The 19,827-nt window shown below is 41.0% G+C and overlaps 1 protein-coding gene across 8 annotated transcripts in view; it reads left to right on the forward strand.

The window, feature by feature from the left end:
* The first annotated feature begins 1,203 nt into the window (after positions 1-1,203).
* Positions 1,204-19,827, forward strand: part of LOC132991272 (potassium voltage-gated channel subfamily KQT member 4) — a 41,513-nt gene continuing 22,889 nt past the window's right edge. For all 8 annotated transcript variants that reach the window (XM_061059961.1, XM_061059963.1, XM_061059962.1 and 5 more), the window contains exon 1: positions 1,204-2,129. In XM_061059961.1, coding sequence (XP_060915944.1) covers positions 1,828-2,129 — 302 coding nt within the window. In that variant the 5' untranslated portion in view covers positions 1,204-1,827. The remainder of the gene's footprint in view (positions 2,130-19,827) is intronic.

A 19,827-nucleotide genomic window follows, 5' to 3' on the forward strand; every position in this document is an offset into this window, starting at 1 on the left:
CCTGTTATATAAACAGATCAGTGAGTTATCTTTGAAGTCGCATGTGGAGGTCAGATGATACAGTGAGGCCAACGGGAGTTTGGGGACCACCTCGCCATGCATTCCTCGGAGGCCCCTCTGACAGGTGATCTCTCTACAGGGCACTGCGGGTTTGTGTCATAACCACAGAGAGCCTGTGTGTGTGTCACAGTCGTAGATTTAGAAAAAGATCTGTCTACTGTTGTCGGTGTGTCGCTGGTTCTCCCAGCACCTGTCTCTGCTTTCCCTAACGCCTGTTGCGGTTTACCCCCCTCCCACTATAAGCACAAATGGCAATCCTCTAAGAGGCTGCCTAATGTTTGTGTTTTGTGATTTATAATGTAAATGAGTAAATTTTATTGTCACAATGGAAACTGAGGACCTGAGGAAGAAGAGATTGGGCTTATGCTGAAGTTAATGGGGATCAAAACAAGCAGACAAAACATCCTTTATTTTGTTTCTTTGTAATAGAACTCCACATGAGGGATGGAAATTTGTAATGATTTTCTCTGTTCTCTTTTTGAATACAACTTACAATGTGAAAAGCTTTGAGGGCTTTGCTGTCAAACCTAAATCAAATGCAACCAATTTTCTTTAACTTGTGCATCCAATGGTTGCCTCTTTTGACTGTTCTTGTTTTACGTAATCAATCACTAAAAGCCTTCATAAGTCCATGTCAATTCCAGGTTATAGCTCGTTCAACAACTGGAAGATGATGAAAAGGTATAAAACGCTCTGACCATATGAAACATTCTGGTACTGGTACTCTGGTACTTCAAATCTTCTCCCTAGGTCCTTTGGGTGGAGTTGAAAAACATTTTGGCACACATTCATAAGCAGCAGTTCCTATCAAAAGTTGTTAGCTGTACTTGAAACCTCCCACCCTTATAACAAAATCTTCATACATGAGAAAATACCTGTCCTGCTTTCTGCATGCTGTGGTCCTCGTGCGCGACTTCCTCCCCTCCTTTCTCTTTTCCTCCGCGCGCCAACTCTCCGAAAAGAGGGTGTTTCATCTTTGTCAGCTTTTACCAACCAGATGCAAACATCAGCAGGCGTTTTGTTTGGCGTTTCTTCAGAGTTCTTAGAGTTGGTCGTCTGCGGTTAAACACATCACACACTACTGGTCTTCCTCACTTGTGCGCGCTCCACGACGCGCGCCGGAGCAGAGGAGCACTGGCGCACTGGAGCACTGGAGCACTGGAGCAGAGAGACGCGCGAGGAGGGAAGAGCAGGCTGATGTTAAACTACAGGAAACAGCTTAGTTGATCTTAATGACTAAATGCTTCTTACTGCAGTTATATAGCCTTTATATATTTTTTTATGGAGACATGACCATTACGCGCTTGCTTGTTTTGTAGCCTTGATAAGTGATTGAGAACTGCACGTATAGCACGTTTTAGATACTTTACCTGTTTGGATTACCATCCCTGCCAAGTAATGACAGGTTAGCAGCTCAACTTTGGACTTAATGCATGCGTAACCACTTCTCTGCACCCGGCTGATTACTTATCATAATAACTGACTCTTTTACAATGATCACTGAAGGTCAGGTTTTAGCGCGACGCACTTGTCCACATACTGAATGTTTTTTTCTTTTGCGACCCTGACTTGATTTACAGATAACATCTGAATTTATTAAACCGGGATTACAGTGATGATATTCACAAGTGGGTTTTGATCGCAAGCCTACTTTTGGTCCACTTTAAAGCCATGACAAACCGGAACATGACTTGGGCAAAACTTTGCTGTGCGCTCTCTCGGGTCATCTAGTCAGAAAAGTGTTTAATCTTATGTAGTCTAAAGAAGATGTTAGGAAGTCCGTCCAACAACGGCGGTATCAGAATGCTGGTGCCCCCGGCTCAGAACGACGACAGGCGGGTAGAGTTCGTGGCTCTCACCGCTGTCCACACGGAGAGGAGCGAGCCGTCCACACCGGAGCGCGGACACCCGTCTCACCGCACAGGGCTCCTGGGCACCCCGCTGCCCGGCCCGCCGGGACCGAGAGCCAACTCGTCCGCTTCGAGCAAACGCTACAGAAAGTTGCAGAACTGTCTCTACAACGTGCTAGAAAGACCAAGAGGATGCGCTTTCATCTACCACGCGTTCATGTGAGTAAAACTGTATAATAGCCTATACTGGACTGCACGTTTCTTTTCATGTAACAACTATTTTAACATCTCTTAAATCGAGAGAGTGAAGCCATATGTTACCAGACATGCTTCATTGGACTTGTTTCCAGTCATGTGATTTGATCAGTTAGGCTACATGCCAGCAGTCAGTTGATGAATTGTCCAATTAACCATGCAAAGTTGCATATGCAGCAGTTAGCAGGGTCCTATGCCATGCATCATCACAACAGGGGTCTTGTGTTCAATTTACACCTGACTCTATCTGATTAGATCAGCAGGAGGACCCAGAATGTTTAATTGAATTTGTCCATCTCCAGTGAGGGTGATTGACACTTTTAAAAATCTAAATACACTCGTAAACAATTACTTTCATGTGTGTATTTCTCTGCTTGACTCAGGGATTTACGTTTGTTGTAAGTTTGCAATGACACACATTGCAAACTTACAACATCAATTTTCATGTGATGTGTGGTTAAAATGTATTGACTGGACTTGTTTGTTACAGCATTTTTTTTCTAGTTTAACTAAATAATCCAAATGTAAACAGCCAGCACCCAAATAAATATCCAAATAAAGGATAATCTCACCAATGAAACCTATGCACTGAATCTAGCACTCACACTAAAGCAACTCCCCCGCTGTACTGTAGAAAGTATTTTGTCAGAGCTTTAAAGTACCCCTCCGTCCATATGCTCTATAATGTAAACAACATGTAAACACTGGAAAAGTGTGAGGTAACAGGACGCTGTGGCTGTTTATAATGTGACCGACTGACAGCAGAGGACTTACATGTGAAACATTCAGCACTCATCTGTCCAAACCAAATTGTACTATATTTCATGTGGTTGAAAATGCATGTGTTTCAGATTTAAAATTAACCTCATTCATAACTAACAAAGCACAGGAGTGCTCTAAAGTGTCTCTTTAAAAGTCAAAGTTCACTTAGAAAATATTTGCCAGTTCACAAGAGTGTCAGTATATTTCCAGACATTTTCAAGGACAGCCATGCACCAGCAGCTGTTTTCCAGTTGTGCCAGTGGACAGAGCACACTTGTGAGTGCTCCTTGGACCGGGCTGTGCTTTCCCCTGTCATCGTTAAAACAAGTACAGCAGTGTCCCTGCATGCCGGTGCCATAAAGTGTGTATAACAGAGGGAAATCCCGCCGCAGAGCCACGACTCAAATGTCTTCCCGTCCTTCAGCGGCTGCACATCCTTGACTTCGGATTGGCTAGTCTCACTTCTTCTCTTTTGAGGTTCTTCCTTCCCCATTACCACAGGATCACAGACATGTCTTTGCAGCTCATGCAGAACTACATGTCATGCACCTCCTCCACCCTGTTCTTCCTATTAAGAGCAATGGCCTTTGCAGGGTAGATGTGGGTGACATTCTCCCTGACATTACTGGCTGGCAGCTCTGCCACTATTGTTGTATCTCTGTCAGAGAAGGCAGAGCAGGCACTCTGAGGTGCCCAGATCAAGTTTCAGATGCCCCAAAGACGGAGCTGGACCTACTTTAGAAGTGAGCCGCGTCTTGACTCTCCTTTTTATATGGGCGGTCTTAACATTATTACAAAATAAAAGAGCCTCAAAATGTGCTTGGCTTTTGAAAATTCCTTGTCCTGTGTCGTGATATATGTTGGGTGAACATATGTCTAGCAGGTTGCATCGTTCCCATGATCACCCTGAGCTGTGCGTTTGTTTTGACTAATTTCATGTGCGGGGCTCACCATGCTGAGAGCTGCACCTCGTGAGGGAAATTCATTGTGTGATGAAGCTCAATTAAAGTGATGCTGATCTATTGTAATTAAATGAAACAGTACACTGCTGTGTAGGGAGCCATGCTAACCTCCCTTGATCCTTTAATTAGTCCTGTGTTGTAGCGGGGGGACACTGAAACAGATGCGTCGTTTCTAGAAAGTCTGTACGCAGGTGTTTTAGAGAGTGGGGGGGATAAGGGAAGCTCCCTTCTGAAATACCTCTCAATAAAAGCTCACTTTCGTCCCATAAAACTCTGTAATTGTTTTTGTTGCTGCACATGAGAGGCATCCCTTTAAATGGGTGTTTCTCTGTATGATAAAAGGTTTTGGGAGACTTTAACATCCTGCCTTCTAAAGGGTTCCTGTTACATTATTGTAATCTGTTTGAATGTGGACTCTCTTCTGTGGATGAGAAAACATCCTCACACACTCTCTCCTGCCTGGAACAGCTGTATGCTAATTCCCATCCTTTCCTCGCATCAACTGTAAGCCTGGCATTAGTTTCAGCAAGAGAACAGACTCTCTTTCTTAACTAACGAGAAAAGGGAGGGAAGGAAGCAACAACAAAATAGACAACAATGATGTTCCTGGAAACTTGCGTAAATCTGTAATAAAGTTTTAGCTACAAAAATTCCTCCCCAACCTCATTGGTTGCTTAGAGGCATCACCTCGGGTTTGAGCGTTAGCACAGACACTGCTTTAAACGGTGCATGGCCTGTTTAAAAATGTGAAGTGGCCCTTGTCTTGTAATGGTGCCCTCACACACTGACGGCAAAAGTGCAAGACTTTATTGTTAGATTTGAATCCCCTCTCTTTCTTCCACCTGAAGTAAAACGGTATTGCAAGTATGAGAACGGGTCTAAGTTTTCAAGCACCACAATTCAGAAAGAAAGTTTGGGTTTGAGAAGGCCACCCATTGTAATGTAACAGCTGTATACATGTTGTCTGCAAAGAGCATCTGTGTGATATTTTATTACATCTTTGGGTAGGAATCCAACTACTGTCATTTGTATTTTTTTGTATATAAAATGTAAATTTAAAAGTCATAATATCCTCTGACAGGTATACGGAAAAGAGTGGTCGTCATTGTCTTCTATCTCGCTTTGTCCGAACAACAGTAAAAGAAAAAAGGAAGTTAGTTTACATCATACAAAACACATTTTTTTAATTATTTAACCTCAATGTATTAATTGCTATCAAATAGTTGAAATGTCCTTCTCTGACCATAGAAAAAATGGTTCATTAAGGAATCATGTCAGCTCTATTAATACACCTGTCATCTGTGCATGTTTGTGTTTTTTTATGCATATGGAGTGTCTGTGTGTTAACCTGCTCTTTGACCGTAGTGGATGACCAACTACATGCAGGGGGATTGGTTACAGTGTTTCCCCTCACCTTTGACCCCTCACCCATTTCCACCATTGGCAGTGCCTCATATAGACCATCACATGAGGCCGCCTGTTTTTAACGTAGTAATTCATCCCCGCAGGAGTTCCTTTGGGGCCGTGGAGTTTGAGTCTAAAATCAGGCTGCCAGTCTCAGATCAGGCCGTTCTATAACTTTTACTGTTGCTGTGGAAATGAATGTAGTTGGTGTAGGTGGTGTAGGTGCTGTTCTCCATCTCAGTCCGGAGCTCAATGAAAAATACAGTGAATAGTGCATGTGGACGGACAGAAAAAGCAGTCAAGCCGGAGCACTGGCCAGCCAGAGTGATTGATTGGTTCTAAGGAGGTTGAAATTATACCGGTCATGTATTATATATGTCTTACAAAAGAGGAGCAGAGCTGTGAAGAAAAGTTATACAGAGTACTAGGACGAGAGCTGGAGCTTTACCATCTGTTTTAATGTGCTAAAGAGAAATGTAGAAATGTAGTTTGTCTCTGTGCTTAAAACGTTTGAAATGTAAATTGTTTTGAGAGTGTCAAGTATAGCTTCATTGGCTCTGCAAATATTAAATAGAATCAAAACTTAATGTAATGCATTGAAACTAATTGTGTCGTCATGGTCACCCTATTCAGTATATGAAAACAGATCTTTAAAGTCATTTGGACGAGATATGTCTAAGAGAATGGTTTACGATGCCATTGTGATGTCATCAACGTTATCTCAGCAGTTGTCTTCACTAAACATCATTTGTATCTTCCTTTAAAAAAAATCTTATGATTTGGTTTGGTTGGTTCGGACACTGAACTTTCTTTCAATTAATTTCATAACTTCTATTGATTGTGACGTTACACACGTTGTGACTTGTTACAGGGTCAGTGGCAACTCTGTCTTTCCAATTCCAATGCCAGGAGCGCTTGTTCTTGAGTGATTGTGATTACCCATAAGATTAATGTTTTTGTGTAGAGAAACAACGCAGGTTAGGGCGGGCGATAACACATTTATTGAGGATAAGGCAACGTTTGGTCACAATGGTTACTGTGCTAACCCTGCATGTGCTCAAGGTTTAGGAATGATTTTGATAGTGGCTGCAAAAAAGAAGTGCCTCTCGCATAAAAATCACATTCTTTGTTGAATCTGCCGTAAACCTCCTCTGTGCGGATTTTTTACATCATAATTCTGAAACTCATCAGACTTCCTCCTTTCATGTCAAAGATAGAGCACAATTAAAACCTTTGTCACTTACTCATTAACATATCTCATGTTGGGACAATGATTTTTTTGTATCTAAGAAGGACAGTCTTTAAAAAATGAAGCTGTAAAGTTACTGGAAGGTGCATTCTTAAGTGTTCATGGAGCGTAACTTATCAAGGCTGCTGCTGCAATCATTTTGGCCATTCTGCTTTGAACTTTTCCAGTGAGTTCACAACCTTAATGCATAATACTTCATGCTTTAAATAAACGCTCATTAGTCTTACAGGGAATTACTTCTTCCTACTTTCCCCCTTCATTCTGAAACAGTTTAACCCATTTACAAAAACAACTTCCCTGCGATGTGGGATTCCCTTCACTGAAACTTTGATGGCACAGGCCCCTGTGATGGTGTTCCTTTATGAGAGCTTGTGTCTAAAGCCACATTATTTATAGGCGTGGAGGGAGATACCCACAACAGGACTCACAGCCTAATGCTCTCCATAACCCCATAGCTGATGGTTTGGGCTACGAGATTAACCTTTCTGACATTATTAAACTCATTTAGCTCAGAGATCTTGTTGATTTTATGTGTCCCCCTTCATCTGTCTATCCTTGCATTTTTCCTCCCTCTGAACCCAGTTTCAACCAGCTTATCTGCTTTCACACCTAGGTCATAGAAACAGTCTGGTCTGCTTTTCTAGGTTCCAACCATGCGATACAAAATCCACTAAAATCACCCTCACGCCCCCTCCTGCATTCACCACAAAAAAAACCCTGACGTGTTTGTCGTTGGACCTTTTTTTATTATTGATGCTCTAAGTAATGAAAATCAGAAAATAGCTCTTTGTTTTGTGGTTTGCTTTTTTATTTAGCACATGAATGGGTTTTTATTGATGACTCAGTAAGAGAAAGAAGGGGGGAAGTGGCACCATAATGCAGTGAAGGGAGAAAGCCACTCTGCACTTTGTGTTGGGTTTTTAACCTTCTCAGGACTGCAGATCGGATGCTTGTTGTTCATTTACTGCTGCTGTTTTTTTTTTAATCAGTTCCCCCCAGCAGGTTGTGTAAATTCTGCTCCATTAAGAATCTTTTATGGTTCATGTGCCTTCACTCATCTGTCACTCTCTTCCTCTCCTCTTCTCCATCATTCACCCCCCACCCCCCCTTTTTCTTCCTGAGTGGGAATATCATCTCTCACTTGCTGCACCGCCTGCTATAATTGACTTCCCCTCCCTCACTGTCTCTCCATCTGATCCTCTGTCTTCCTCTTAGTCCTGATTGGCTGGTCTGCTATGTGTAAGAGTATTTAAGATCAGCTATGCGTTTCCTAGTTATAAACAGATATTGTCAATAAAATAATAATAAAATCAAACAGTTCAAATAAAACGTATCAAATGAATAAGATTTACTGAGTAGTGAATTGTTAGGACATTTAACTGTGAACTATTTTGCTGATTAATTAATCACATCTGTCATGTCTCCAGGAAAGAAAAAAAAAAATCTTACACATATTTCTTTATTTTTTGTAACATGATCATTTATGGCTTTTCTTTCTTTTTATATGATTGTATTCATGTTTTAGTTTGGCATGACAGGGAAACTATGGAGTTTTTTTTTCTGAGATTGACTTAATCCCTCCTTTAATATACAGATGGAAACCTGGTTAGGAAGGGATGATAGGAAGGATATAATGTAATATACTGTATAGATACATGCATGCATACATACATACGCACGCACGCACGCGCACACGCACACACACACACACACACACACACACACACACACACACACACGCGCACACACACACACACACACACACACACACACACACACATACATACTCCTTTTAAAAGTCTTCATGTTTGTCTCCCCTCCCGTGGCATGTCATGTTCAACCTTCAGGTCTCAGGACTCTCTTTTGTTGGCCTGCCACATTCTACAGCCCCTACACATCCTTGCCTCTTCCTTGCATTGGCTTTATTTCCCAAAGTATGGTTTGCTGTCGGCTAACACTACGATGTGACACAGAGGACAAGCAGAAAAAGGAGTAAGGAGTACGTGGGTGCCTGAATTTGGAGGAATGAGAATGATAACGTGATACTCTATTGATCCCTGTTGGAAATGTTTCTTTCCGCTTGTCTCTACAACAGAAGCACATAGAGATCCAGTATCTGGCTCAAGGGCAGGTTTAGCGGGGCGAATGGTTTCTAATGGTGGATTGCAGGATAGCCTCTTTAAGCCATCAAGAAGAGTAAAGGATGAGCTTCCAGAAAAAGCTAATTAATATGTAAAGAATAATCCCTTTTTTGAGGTGCTTATTGTTTTATGTCCTGTAAGAAGGGAAGGGATTTTTGTGTGTGTGTATCAAGGAGAGTACAGGAATGATTTGGAGAGAAAGTAGAGTAGAGGTTAGCTGCTGTATTAATTTCTCCTTTCGGGGCAAATTGTGTCTCATGGGGAAGCGCACTGTCTGTCCTGGGATGGCATGACGAGAATCAAGTTTCCTCCTCTGCAGATCCAGCCCTGCTCCCACTGCTTCCTTTCACCCTTTAGGACACATATTTGCCCACACGCCAATATCATGAGGGAGAAAATCAAACTATGTTGTTTATGTACTCGTTTGTGCAGAGAATGTAAAAAAAGCTGAAGGTCAAAATGGCTCTTTTTGTTTATCCTTTTGACAGGTGATCAGTACGATTTTATCTGCAGTTTATCCGTGTTTGTGTGGGGTTAATGTCGTTGAAGCTGGACAGAAACACCGATGCTCTTGGCTGTGAGGGTTGGTGAGTTATTCCAAGAGTTTATTTTGACTAGTCAAGAACTCCAGACCTGCTTTCACAGCCAGGAAAATCAATATGCAACCTCCCCAGTCCCCTCTCTGTTATATCTTATTCTTACAACTCACTTCTCTCTGCAATACAGAGCATTGGTTGTTTCTGTAGAGGTGGACAGACTGTAGTTGTAATACAGAAGCTGTATTCCCTGTGTTCTCAGGAGACATTGTTTAAGACGTTCATCTGAGCTGCTGATACTGTTTAAAAAAAAAGAGAGGTTCTTATACAGAAATGCTTTAATAGACAAGTTATTGACTGCTTTACACTTTTCCTCTTACACATTTTTTTTGCCTTAATTAATGTATTTTCTCATAGCAAATACAAGGAAATTCACTGGACAAGATTTTAACACATGCAATCAGTCAATCGATCAATCAATCTTTATTTGAACAGCACCAATTCATAACAAATGTTTTCTCAAGACACATTACAAAGACCTTACTCATTGTCCTATTATCTACAAAGACCCAACATTAATCCATCATGAGCATGCACTCGAATGTTATTTATTTAAAGTTGATTAAAGCTAAGTTATATTATTGCTTACTTTCAACCCCTATAAACCTTTCTGCCTGGCTGTTCTGTGGGATTTCTCTTGAAACACTTTACAGTGCTTTGGGTCTCACACTACCCTGCTTTGAATCAATGTAACACTGCACTCTTAAAGCCCTGCAACCTGGCATGGACAGTTAGGACTTAAGAGATGATAAAGTCTGACTCTGGTCAAAATCCTTTTGAAAGCAAGTTTGCAACCTCCCTCCCTCTGACAAAGATGGCTGCTCCATTAAACTCACCTATTTAAGTTTTGGTTCAAATGCAACAGCAGAGAATTGTTCTCAGCTTAGATACATGGTCACAATGTCTACCAATTGAGTGATTTTCTCAAGCGATCACAATTGATTGCTTCCTGAGTGTCCTTCATTTACATCCAGCTTTCACTAGTCTGTTCCTCTACAAAAAGTTTCAGAAATTCAACGAATGGTGTAAACAGGGTACATGTGTTGATCAAGGTTTAAAAGCCACAAGGCAAAGCAGAAAATAAATCAATACCTATTGTCTTTCCATTATCTCTTAGCCGCACACTTGAGGTTAACCCTTAATGAATACCTGCAGCTTGCAGGGCCAATTATCAGCTGATGCTTTAATGTGGAAACCCACTGAATCAAACCGCTGAGAAGGAAATTATTATGTTGATCACTGTATTAAAAGATCATTCATGATGAATTGAAAGGGCAATCTTTAAACCTCCGATATGACCATTTTAAGATTTGGAAATTGCTGTATTGACAAAACCAGGTTAAAACAGTTCAAAATAATGTAACTTTAATTATTATTCAGTATTGCTGTATTCCAATATTCCCTGGATTGTGTTTTAAAATAGTAAGAAGGCTTTTATCTGACCTTTGTTTGTTAATGAGCAGGTAGTCCATCTCTCTATTCTTAGCGGATAAAAGTGGACGTAGGCTTAGCAAGTTGGCAGACGTCCCTCTCCACAGAAACAATTTCCAGCTCCTCCTGTGGTATCTTGAGGTGTTCCTGGATGACTAGCCGAGGTCTCCTCCTCTAGCTCACATTCCCTGAAAACTTCAAAAGAGAGGCACTTGGGAGGCATCATACTCAGTAACTCACCTTCACCCACACTGACTCTGAGTCTTTCTCTGCAAGATAATTAGTTTCTAATTCCATGAGTCAATCTGCAATTCCAAAGATCAGCATCCCAAGGTTTCCTTCAATCTCTGTAACCCCTACAATGTTGCATTATTGAACTTGTTATAAGGGTAAATGCTCGTAAATAACGTCTTTAACTAATCTAAGCCACTCTGAAATAAGAGCAACTAATGGCTTAAACCAACTACCATATAACAAATAATGTGAACAGAAAAAAATGCAAATTCAGAAGTTTCTCAGCATCGACTGAACATTTAATTCAGTCATTGACATTTCTTCATAATTTGACAACTCTAAAATAATTTCTAATTTGTTGTTTTAACCATAAACTGTAGGTTATGGTAACTCATTTGGCTTATTATTCCAACATTCACATTAAAAGAGGCAATAAATGAAACAGTTGATATGGAGCAATCCTCAACAAAGGTATATGTTATTATATTACTTTTCATTACTTTTCATTTATATTGTGATATAGATATTTAATCAATTTGTATTTGGCTAATCCAGCATAAGAAATACCTGAAAAAATCAGTGTACTTGATCAAATTATATTATTGCAAAAATCCCTCTCATCACCTTAGTCCCACTGATTCATTTGAAGTGTTTTCCTACAAAGGCCTTACTTACATGGGGAGCTATCTAAGAAATAACTTCCTGGAAAGATCTCTGACAGCAGACATACAGCAGATTTCTGGTATATGTGTTTTGTCATATTGCACAAACCTAATTGTCAGAAGGGAATAAAGTTATCTTAGGTCGGAAAGCTTTAAATATCAATGAAATTGAACTTAATATAGTCCTAGTTCAAACAGGTGATCCACAGTGCATGTTTCCCCAGACTCATTGATGTGTTTAGGTCCAGCCCCAACCAGCTTCTGTGTATTGGACTGTACTGCTCTGGATTATTATTTTTCCCCTGTTTGATTTTGTGTGCTAACTTTATGCCACATGCACGAGAGTGCAATAGATAAAGTTTTCAGGATGTCTCAGCAGGCGTGTGAAGTGTTTTTTTGGAGTACTTTATCGAAAGCCTCTTTACATCTTACTTGCCTTTCTGTGCAAACCATGTCCCTGTCTTCTCTCTCTGTTTTCTAATCTCTGCATGCTGTGTGTCTCTCGTCTCTCTGGACTCTGGGATAGCCCACATGTCTCCTTGTCTCTTTCCTGTTGTCCCTGCCTGGCTGCACCCACAAGCAAGGCCCATCTTCAGGGGTTGTTAAGCTCATTTTAATTTATAACGGCAGTCACTATAAACATGTGAGGAAGCAGCACCATGGTGATGGCGCTCAAACACAATCACAACGTGGGACAGTATTTATAAGGTCTGCCCTGCATGCAGAGAGTGCTTTGCAACGTGTGTATATATAAGTGAGCTTGTGTGTGTGTGTGTGTGTGTGTGTGTGTGTGTGTGTGTGTCATTACGCCTGTGTCGCACTGTCAGAAAAGGTCTTGAGCGGCATGTGCTCAATCGCAAAATGTGTGCGCAATCATGCAGGTTTAGGTTTATGGTGATTGTGGGTGTGTGCGTGCATCTTTAATGCCTGGCCAGTTGCAGTGTTAGCAGAGCACAAACAATAATCAAATGTTAACGACGAAGCCATAATTCTGCAGGCTGCCTGCCACTCTTGTGAGATTATTTCCCCCCTCCTGCTCTAAATGTCTTATTTGCACAATTCCTTCAGGTCATTGTCATTGTGTCTTTCCTCTGCAATGGATACAATTGACATTCCTGTTGCTGTGATCTTCTTTTCTGCTCTCTTATCTTTGTTAATTTCCATCGGAACATTTTGCTTTCTCTGTCTCTTAGCTGCACCTATCTGTTTTTCTTCTATGTCTCTTTCCATGTGGTATTTATTTCCTATGATAGACCTTTTCACATCTTTATTTATTATTACCTGCTGATTACATTTACATGAAGCGATTTCTTCTCAACAGGGTTGTTGTTTGAGAAGCTTTGTCCATCTTTTCTTAGTCTGCCAAGAGCTTGTGCTGCTTTTATGCTGCCAATCAAACTGATTCACTCCCTTCTTACTTAATGGTTCTTTGTGATTAAAAAGTTTTCAGTTTATGTCGAATCATGTTTTCCTGTAGAAAGTGCAGAAATGTATTATCGTCAAGAATGAAATATTTTAGATCTGTTCAAAATGAAGCTGCTTACGCTGCTCCACGCACACATAAACAGTAAACACACCATTCATCTCATATGGAAACATCAACCATGTCCACCCTGCAACAGTGTGTGTATGCGTTTGCGTGTGTGTGTGTGTGGGCCCTCTCGTCTCTTCTCTTGGCCCTTAGATTAAAGCAATGTCAGCAAGTGTGGATGAGACCTTACAGATAATACCTCATCTCTGTCTTTTCCATTCTGGCTCTTCCAGTCTTGCCGTCCTCCCGTCTGTCCGATACATTATTCAGTCACCTCTTTCTGTCTCTTGTCCACTATTTTTTCTCATTATCTATCTCCATGTCTGCCTGATACTCACTCCTTGTGGTTATTGCGACTCCCTTGTTCCTATTTCTATCTCTGACTGAACTATATATAAATATTCTCTCTCTCTCTCTCTCTCTCTCTCTCTCTCTTCCTTCATATCTCACTCATTGCTACTTCTCAGTGGTCAATCGATTATCTTTTCCTGCCTATGCCAGCAGACCTTGTGGTGTCCTGTGATGGCCAGACAGCATCCTGTGACCTACACATGCACCTTAGAAAGCACCAATAAAACTGAAGACAGAATTCTGAGATTATTGCCCAAACTGTGTCCGTCAGCCCTCCATAACCACAGATGATGAAACTATGTAGCCAAAGCAATATGTAGTTAACATATATTGTATTGCCTTTTGCAGGACTGTGATGAATGCACATGGAATCACTGCTTTATGGCCTTAGAGGTGTCAGATTGATAATGATAACACAAATGTGGTCATACACTATGTGTGAACTGGTTTGTCTCAAGCATCCCTACGCTGTTATTGTCGGAAGGAGGGTTAAAAGAGAGATGGGAAAGACAGTCACAAGAAAGAATGTCAACAAGAAGAAGATCTAAGAGGTCTAGGCAGTGAGCGAGCTGAATAAGGGTGGATGTAGTCTGAGATTCAGCAGAGGGATGAATAATTCAAAAGAGTATTATCTCTCTGCTCTCATCCACCTTTCTCCTCCTCAACCTGTCACCTAATTGGTTATAATGAGTTAAAGAGGGGGAGAGGGTGTGTCTGAGAGGCCCACAAGTGGTCCACGGTTTTCCTGGCTCTGCTTCAGCTACACTAAAGAGGAGGAGGAGGAGGAGGAGGAGATACAACAAGTAAAGAATCTAGGATTAAAAAGGGGGAAGTGGACGTTAAGAGATAAGAAAAGGCTAAACTTAAGATCAAATGTTGAAGTCTGCAGCTTCATGTGGGAGTGACTGAGCTATGTCAGAGCGTTCAGTCCGGTAACATGAAGGAGGAATTGGTATGAGGACAGAGTTGTACACTTAATGAAAGCTAAAATAAAATAACTACTCTAGAGTCTGTGCAAAGATGAAATAACTATGACCGAAAACTTTAGCAAGCTTTGAAAACATACTTCCTGTGCTGTATTCAATAAATGAATAACAGTTTTTTCGGAGTGATCTAGTTGTGCTGTGTTTACGGTAAGTGGAAGTACCAGTATATTAGGACCTACTAAACTTTAGCCTACTAAGAAAGTCAGCTTTGATCTTTTGCCAGCTGTGTCGGGCCGTGATGTTGCCCATTGTGTAAGAAGTTAAAACTTTATCAGTGTTGGCGAACTTGTGTGTTATGTTTGTGTGGATGATGGTGTTGTTTCCTTCGCTGTCCAGGTGATGTAAGCTTTTCCCACCTGGCTCTGGACTCTGTCTCAAAATGACACAAAGCATAACACAAAGACAGTTGCGCAAAGAATCACAGAGACAGACACACAAACATTTATTCTGACAGGGAGGGATAGCAGCACTGACACTGGACAGTGCAGCCCCTTGACTCAAATCACAGCAGAGATAACATTAACAGACAGATAGTAAGGCCACTCCCCCACCAACGGTGGCATCACCATCAAAGAAGGAACCCCAGCCTTCGGGACAGGGGTCGCTACCTTGGTTACCAAGTGACAACTGACTGGAACAAATGCATTTTTTTCAGCAGGGAAATGTCTGTAGCTAATCAGATGTCTCCTTCCTATTCAGCCAATCACAGTAGCGTAGATTCAAGAGTATGTTTTAATGTGATCACTTTAGCGTTACACCTGCACAGACAGTGATGGATGGACATCTGGCCATGTTAACTTGTGACAGTGACCGCTAGTCTGTCATCAGAATGACGTTGAATGTGTGTTGATACATAACCACGCGCAGTCATATAGCCATGTCATATAACCACGATAAACAACTTTCCATATATAGTACGACAATCACAGAGAATATTTGTACTGGTCAGATTAAAGATGACTTAATCAGATTGTCTGATAGCTAGGCTAATCGCTTTATGCGCAGATGTAACGCTAAAGTGATCACATTAAAACATACCCTTGAATCAATGCTATACTGTGATTGGCTGAATAGGAAGGAGACATCTGATTGGCTACATACGAAATGTATGTAGCCAATCAGATGCTGAAAAAAATGCTCAGAAAAAGCAGCTTCAGAGCAACAATGCAAAGATTTGATTTGGTAAACAAACCTTTAAAAAAAAAAACACTGATACATTCATCTTAAATGGCTGAATCTGATCTAACAACAAAGCTAAAATTAGTTGGTTAGTTTTGAGTTTGCTAAAATCAGATTTGTGTCATAGAGCTCTGTCATCTTTACACAAAAAAAAAACAAAGGAAATTGTCAGGAAAACTTTTTCCATGTTGTTGGACTTGAATAAGAGGACATTTGGTTTAAAAAAAAAAAAGGAAACTGAATACATGATAGAGAAGCCTATCAGTCTAAAAAATCCATCATTATTTATTGTCCACTAATATTCTTTTGGGCTTAAGAGTTATCTCAAAATATGTTGCATTTCCCCCCACATATTGCACAAACAGCATCACATGGCTATTCAGAAAGGACTGTAGGTAGATCTTTTTTGCACTGTGCTTTAAATGTCCTCAACCCTAGGTATTAGTTACGGTGGCCTTAGCATTACTGCGACCATTGTGTCCTCTGTAAATCCTGTCAGCTCCTCCTCGAGATCCGCTGACCACCAGGGTTGTGTGTGACCCTGGCTCACTTTCTCACACCCTGCACTTCAAACTGCTTGGCCAATCCCATTACCCTGGGTTCAAATGTTACAGTCACCGCTTTCTTTTTTGTTGTTTCTCAATCCTGCAGAGATGCCCTTGACCCTCTGTAATCCATCACTGGAGATCCCTGCTGCCATGGTTACGAGGTTAGACCTGTCACAGAGTAATGATGATTGGCCTGAAATTCAGTCGTACTCCTGGTCAAGGAGGGGGATGTAACAGAGTGTGGTGTGTACATGTGATTTAGATCGTGGGGAGTTTCACTTCCAATTAACCTCTGGCAAGTCACATGGTGGGGTCATGACTTCTACTTGGGTGTCTTCTGGTTGATTTCTGAAACTTTTTCAGTGTGAAATACTCTGAAACGAACAGGAAGACATTCAGAAATCCCAAGAATTCTCTCTGTCTCTCATTTGTTATCAACAACGATCTATCCCCAACCTCCTGCCATGCGCATCCGAGCTGTGTGAAGGTTAACTTGCTCACTGGTTCAATGGTGAAATGTCAGCGTTTTACAAGCACTCTGGTACACCTAGTAAGGGGTTTTAGACTCCTTGCTAATTGGTTAGCTGCTGCTAACAATGCCACTGCTAAATGTCAGAGCTCTCTCAGCACTACGTTACAACCCTGGATGCATCTTCAGGCTCTGTTAGGAACAGTTCACTGAAGACAAGTCCACACATATGTTGCAAAGAGCAGGAATATAAAAAAACCCCAAAACCCTCAGTGTGTTGGGCTGAAGTAAAAGGTTATGCGCGCGTGTCCATGGGTTGGTGCCTACACCAGATAATCGGCTCATTTAGCTCTTTACAATGTTGGCCATTTCTTCACACTTATTGGACGACTGATGTAAATACACTGTGCCTATAATTCTCACAGCTTCACTCAAACTGCCTCTTCTTCCTTAATTACATACATTTTCTATAACTTATGTAGATCAGTTGACACTGAATTGTCACTGAACCCATCTATTATTCCCGCCTAGTTAAAGCTGCAACAATCACCAAGAAATTGCCTTCAGTTACTATTAATCAAGTACTCGTTAAACAACACACACACACACACACACACACACACACACACACACACACACACACACACACACACACACACACACACACACACACACACACACACACACACACACACACACACACACATAGTGAATTTAGAGCCTTTCCCTGTGGTTATATTCTCAGTTTGTTAACTCACTGGTGGTGAGACACAGGAAACCAGCAGTGTCAAGTAGCTCCCCTTTTAATAACAATACACTTATTTCATACATACATCATTTATGTATCCCCAAAGAGATAAATATGAAGGTCAACTATATGAAGAAACAACAAACATTCTGCTTAATGAGCAAAAATCTATTTAGTAATAGAATAAAAGCTTTTGTCTTTTTAGTTCAATGAGGCTGAAATGAAAGACTGAGGTTACTGGAGGAGAAACAGTTACAGCAACACCTGAAATAACAGGTCTACGTTGTGTTACGAGTGTACACGTAAACAGAAACCATGTTCTTATTCTTGCATATATACACTGTAAGCTGCTGCCGTCTTATTGAGCTTATTCATAAAGGTTTCCCACAAATAAGTGAAAGATATTTTATCTGCCTACTTACTTTTCTTGCAACATTTTCTTTGGTTACTCACTGACTGATGTTCTGCTTTCAAAGACAACTGTAACTTGTTTCAAGAAAACGTTAAATGACCAAGTGGAGTTCAAGGTCAGGTACTTTCCCCCAAAATGTACAGGTGTGTGATTATTATAAGCCCTGCTAGTTGGTCATTGTTCTTAGCATCCAGGCAGATCAATGATGAGTTCCCAACAAATCAACACTTTCAGACACTCTCTCTCTCAAATGCATTCATGGTGTCACTGCAGTGAGAATAGTGAAATCCTTTTATATGTGTTTATTGGAAAGCAGTTTGCCCAACAGAGGGAAGGGTAGTTTGTGCTTGTTGGTTTTCTGTCCTCTTTGTGGATGAATTAGTCTAAAAGTATTGCTATTTGATTGAGGCTTGAGGTTATTTTAAAATAACGGGCACAACCTCTTCAGAAAGAAACATTACATAGTGTCACTGGAGAATTGACTTTCACATCATTTAGCTTTGTTCTCTAGAAAACTTAAATGTATCCTGTATTGGACTAAGGGGCTTAGGAATCATTTAATCTTCACAGCTGATTATGAGACTGCAGGAATTTCATGTTGCTACACTTAATGCATTGTGAGTGATACTAAAAAGTCACAATGTGCAGTTTCAGGGCATTTCTGTGAAACAGAGAACAAGGGGGAAAACATCAAAAGAGCAAAAGTGCATTTGGTGTACCTGCTCTTATTTACAACAACAGGAAACGTTTCAATGAATCGAACACGGGGAACAAAGGACTTGATGGTGATATGATGTAACTTTGGCTGACAAAATATGTGTGTCACTGTTTCTGCTACCAGGACTGACATTCTCCAGTGAGGAAAGTGTATCAGTCTAATTGGCACTTTGTTTGAAATGTATAATCTGTGGACCCTCAATGGAACAGCAAGGGGCTCTTCAGTGTGTGTGTAGTGGACTGTGTGTGGCAATTGTGCGTGTGAAGGTTTTCTGTATGTGATAAAACAAATGATTTTGTATTTAGGTTTCCGTTGGTGCCGCTTGTGATACAAACTGCCAGGTTGCAACTTTTGTATGTGACTAATAATCATTGCATGTCACTGTTTCTCTCCATCATGTAAATAATTGATTCACATGTAATATTCCTGAAAGTCGGGCATTCAGAGGAGAACATTTTTACACACACACACACACACTCTCATGTCAGGTCGCTCCCTCCCCCCTTCCTCATGACCAGAGCCTCTGAATTGCTCCGTCAGCTTCTTTCCTTGTGACAAAGCACTTCTCATCTCTTATTTGTGTTTTTTGTTTTTTTTGTTCCTGCCTTGAAAAGTTTGTAGTCCCAGAAGAAGAAGGAGCAGGAGTAGAAGGAGAAAGGAGGAGGAGGAAGGCAGAGACCTGCCTGTTCTGATCAGTGCTGCGCTGTGCTCTGCAGCCTACCTGTGCATATTTCGCCTGCAGTCGCTATTTAAAGGCTGAGAAATGCTATTAATATCTTTCTACTGTTTCCACCTTTCCCTCTCTTTTTCTCCTCTCCCTCCTTTCTCTTTCTCCCCCACTCACGACTCTCACACTCCACCCTCTCCCTCACTAACGTACATATTTGCTCCTGTTACCTCTCTCCTGACAGGGCTCAATACTTCCTCCCTTCTTTTGCTTATTTGTAAGCCCCACGTTGTTGTTGGCATTGTGTGAGGAGTTGTGTGTTTGCTATTGACTTTCACTTTTCTAGACAGTTAAGTAGTACAATGCTTCTACATATGAAGGACACAGGTTCACACGTCTGTCAGCCTCTGCTACAAAAAACATCCCATGTTCTATTTTTGTTTTTTTTCATGTGTATTTGAGCAGCTCTATAGGTTTCCTAGTGAATGTCCTTGTGGAAGGTGTCCCTGTTCAATGATTGGACTCTGTGTGTGTGTGTGTGTGTGTGTGTGTGTGTGGTCTCTTTGTATTTGTGAGTTTGTTTAACTGTTGTGTGTGTGTACACACAATTTT

The sequence above is a fragment of the Labrus mixtus genome, chromosome 16 (assembly GCF_963584025.1).
Source record: "Labrus mixtus chromosome 16, fLabMix1.1, whole genome shotgun sequence".
Lineage (NCBI taxonomy): Eukaryota > Metazoa > Chordata > Actinopteri > Labriformes > Labridae > Labrus > Labrus mixtus.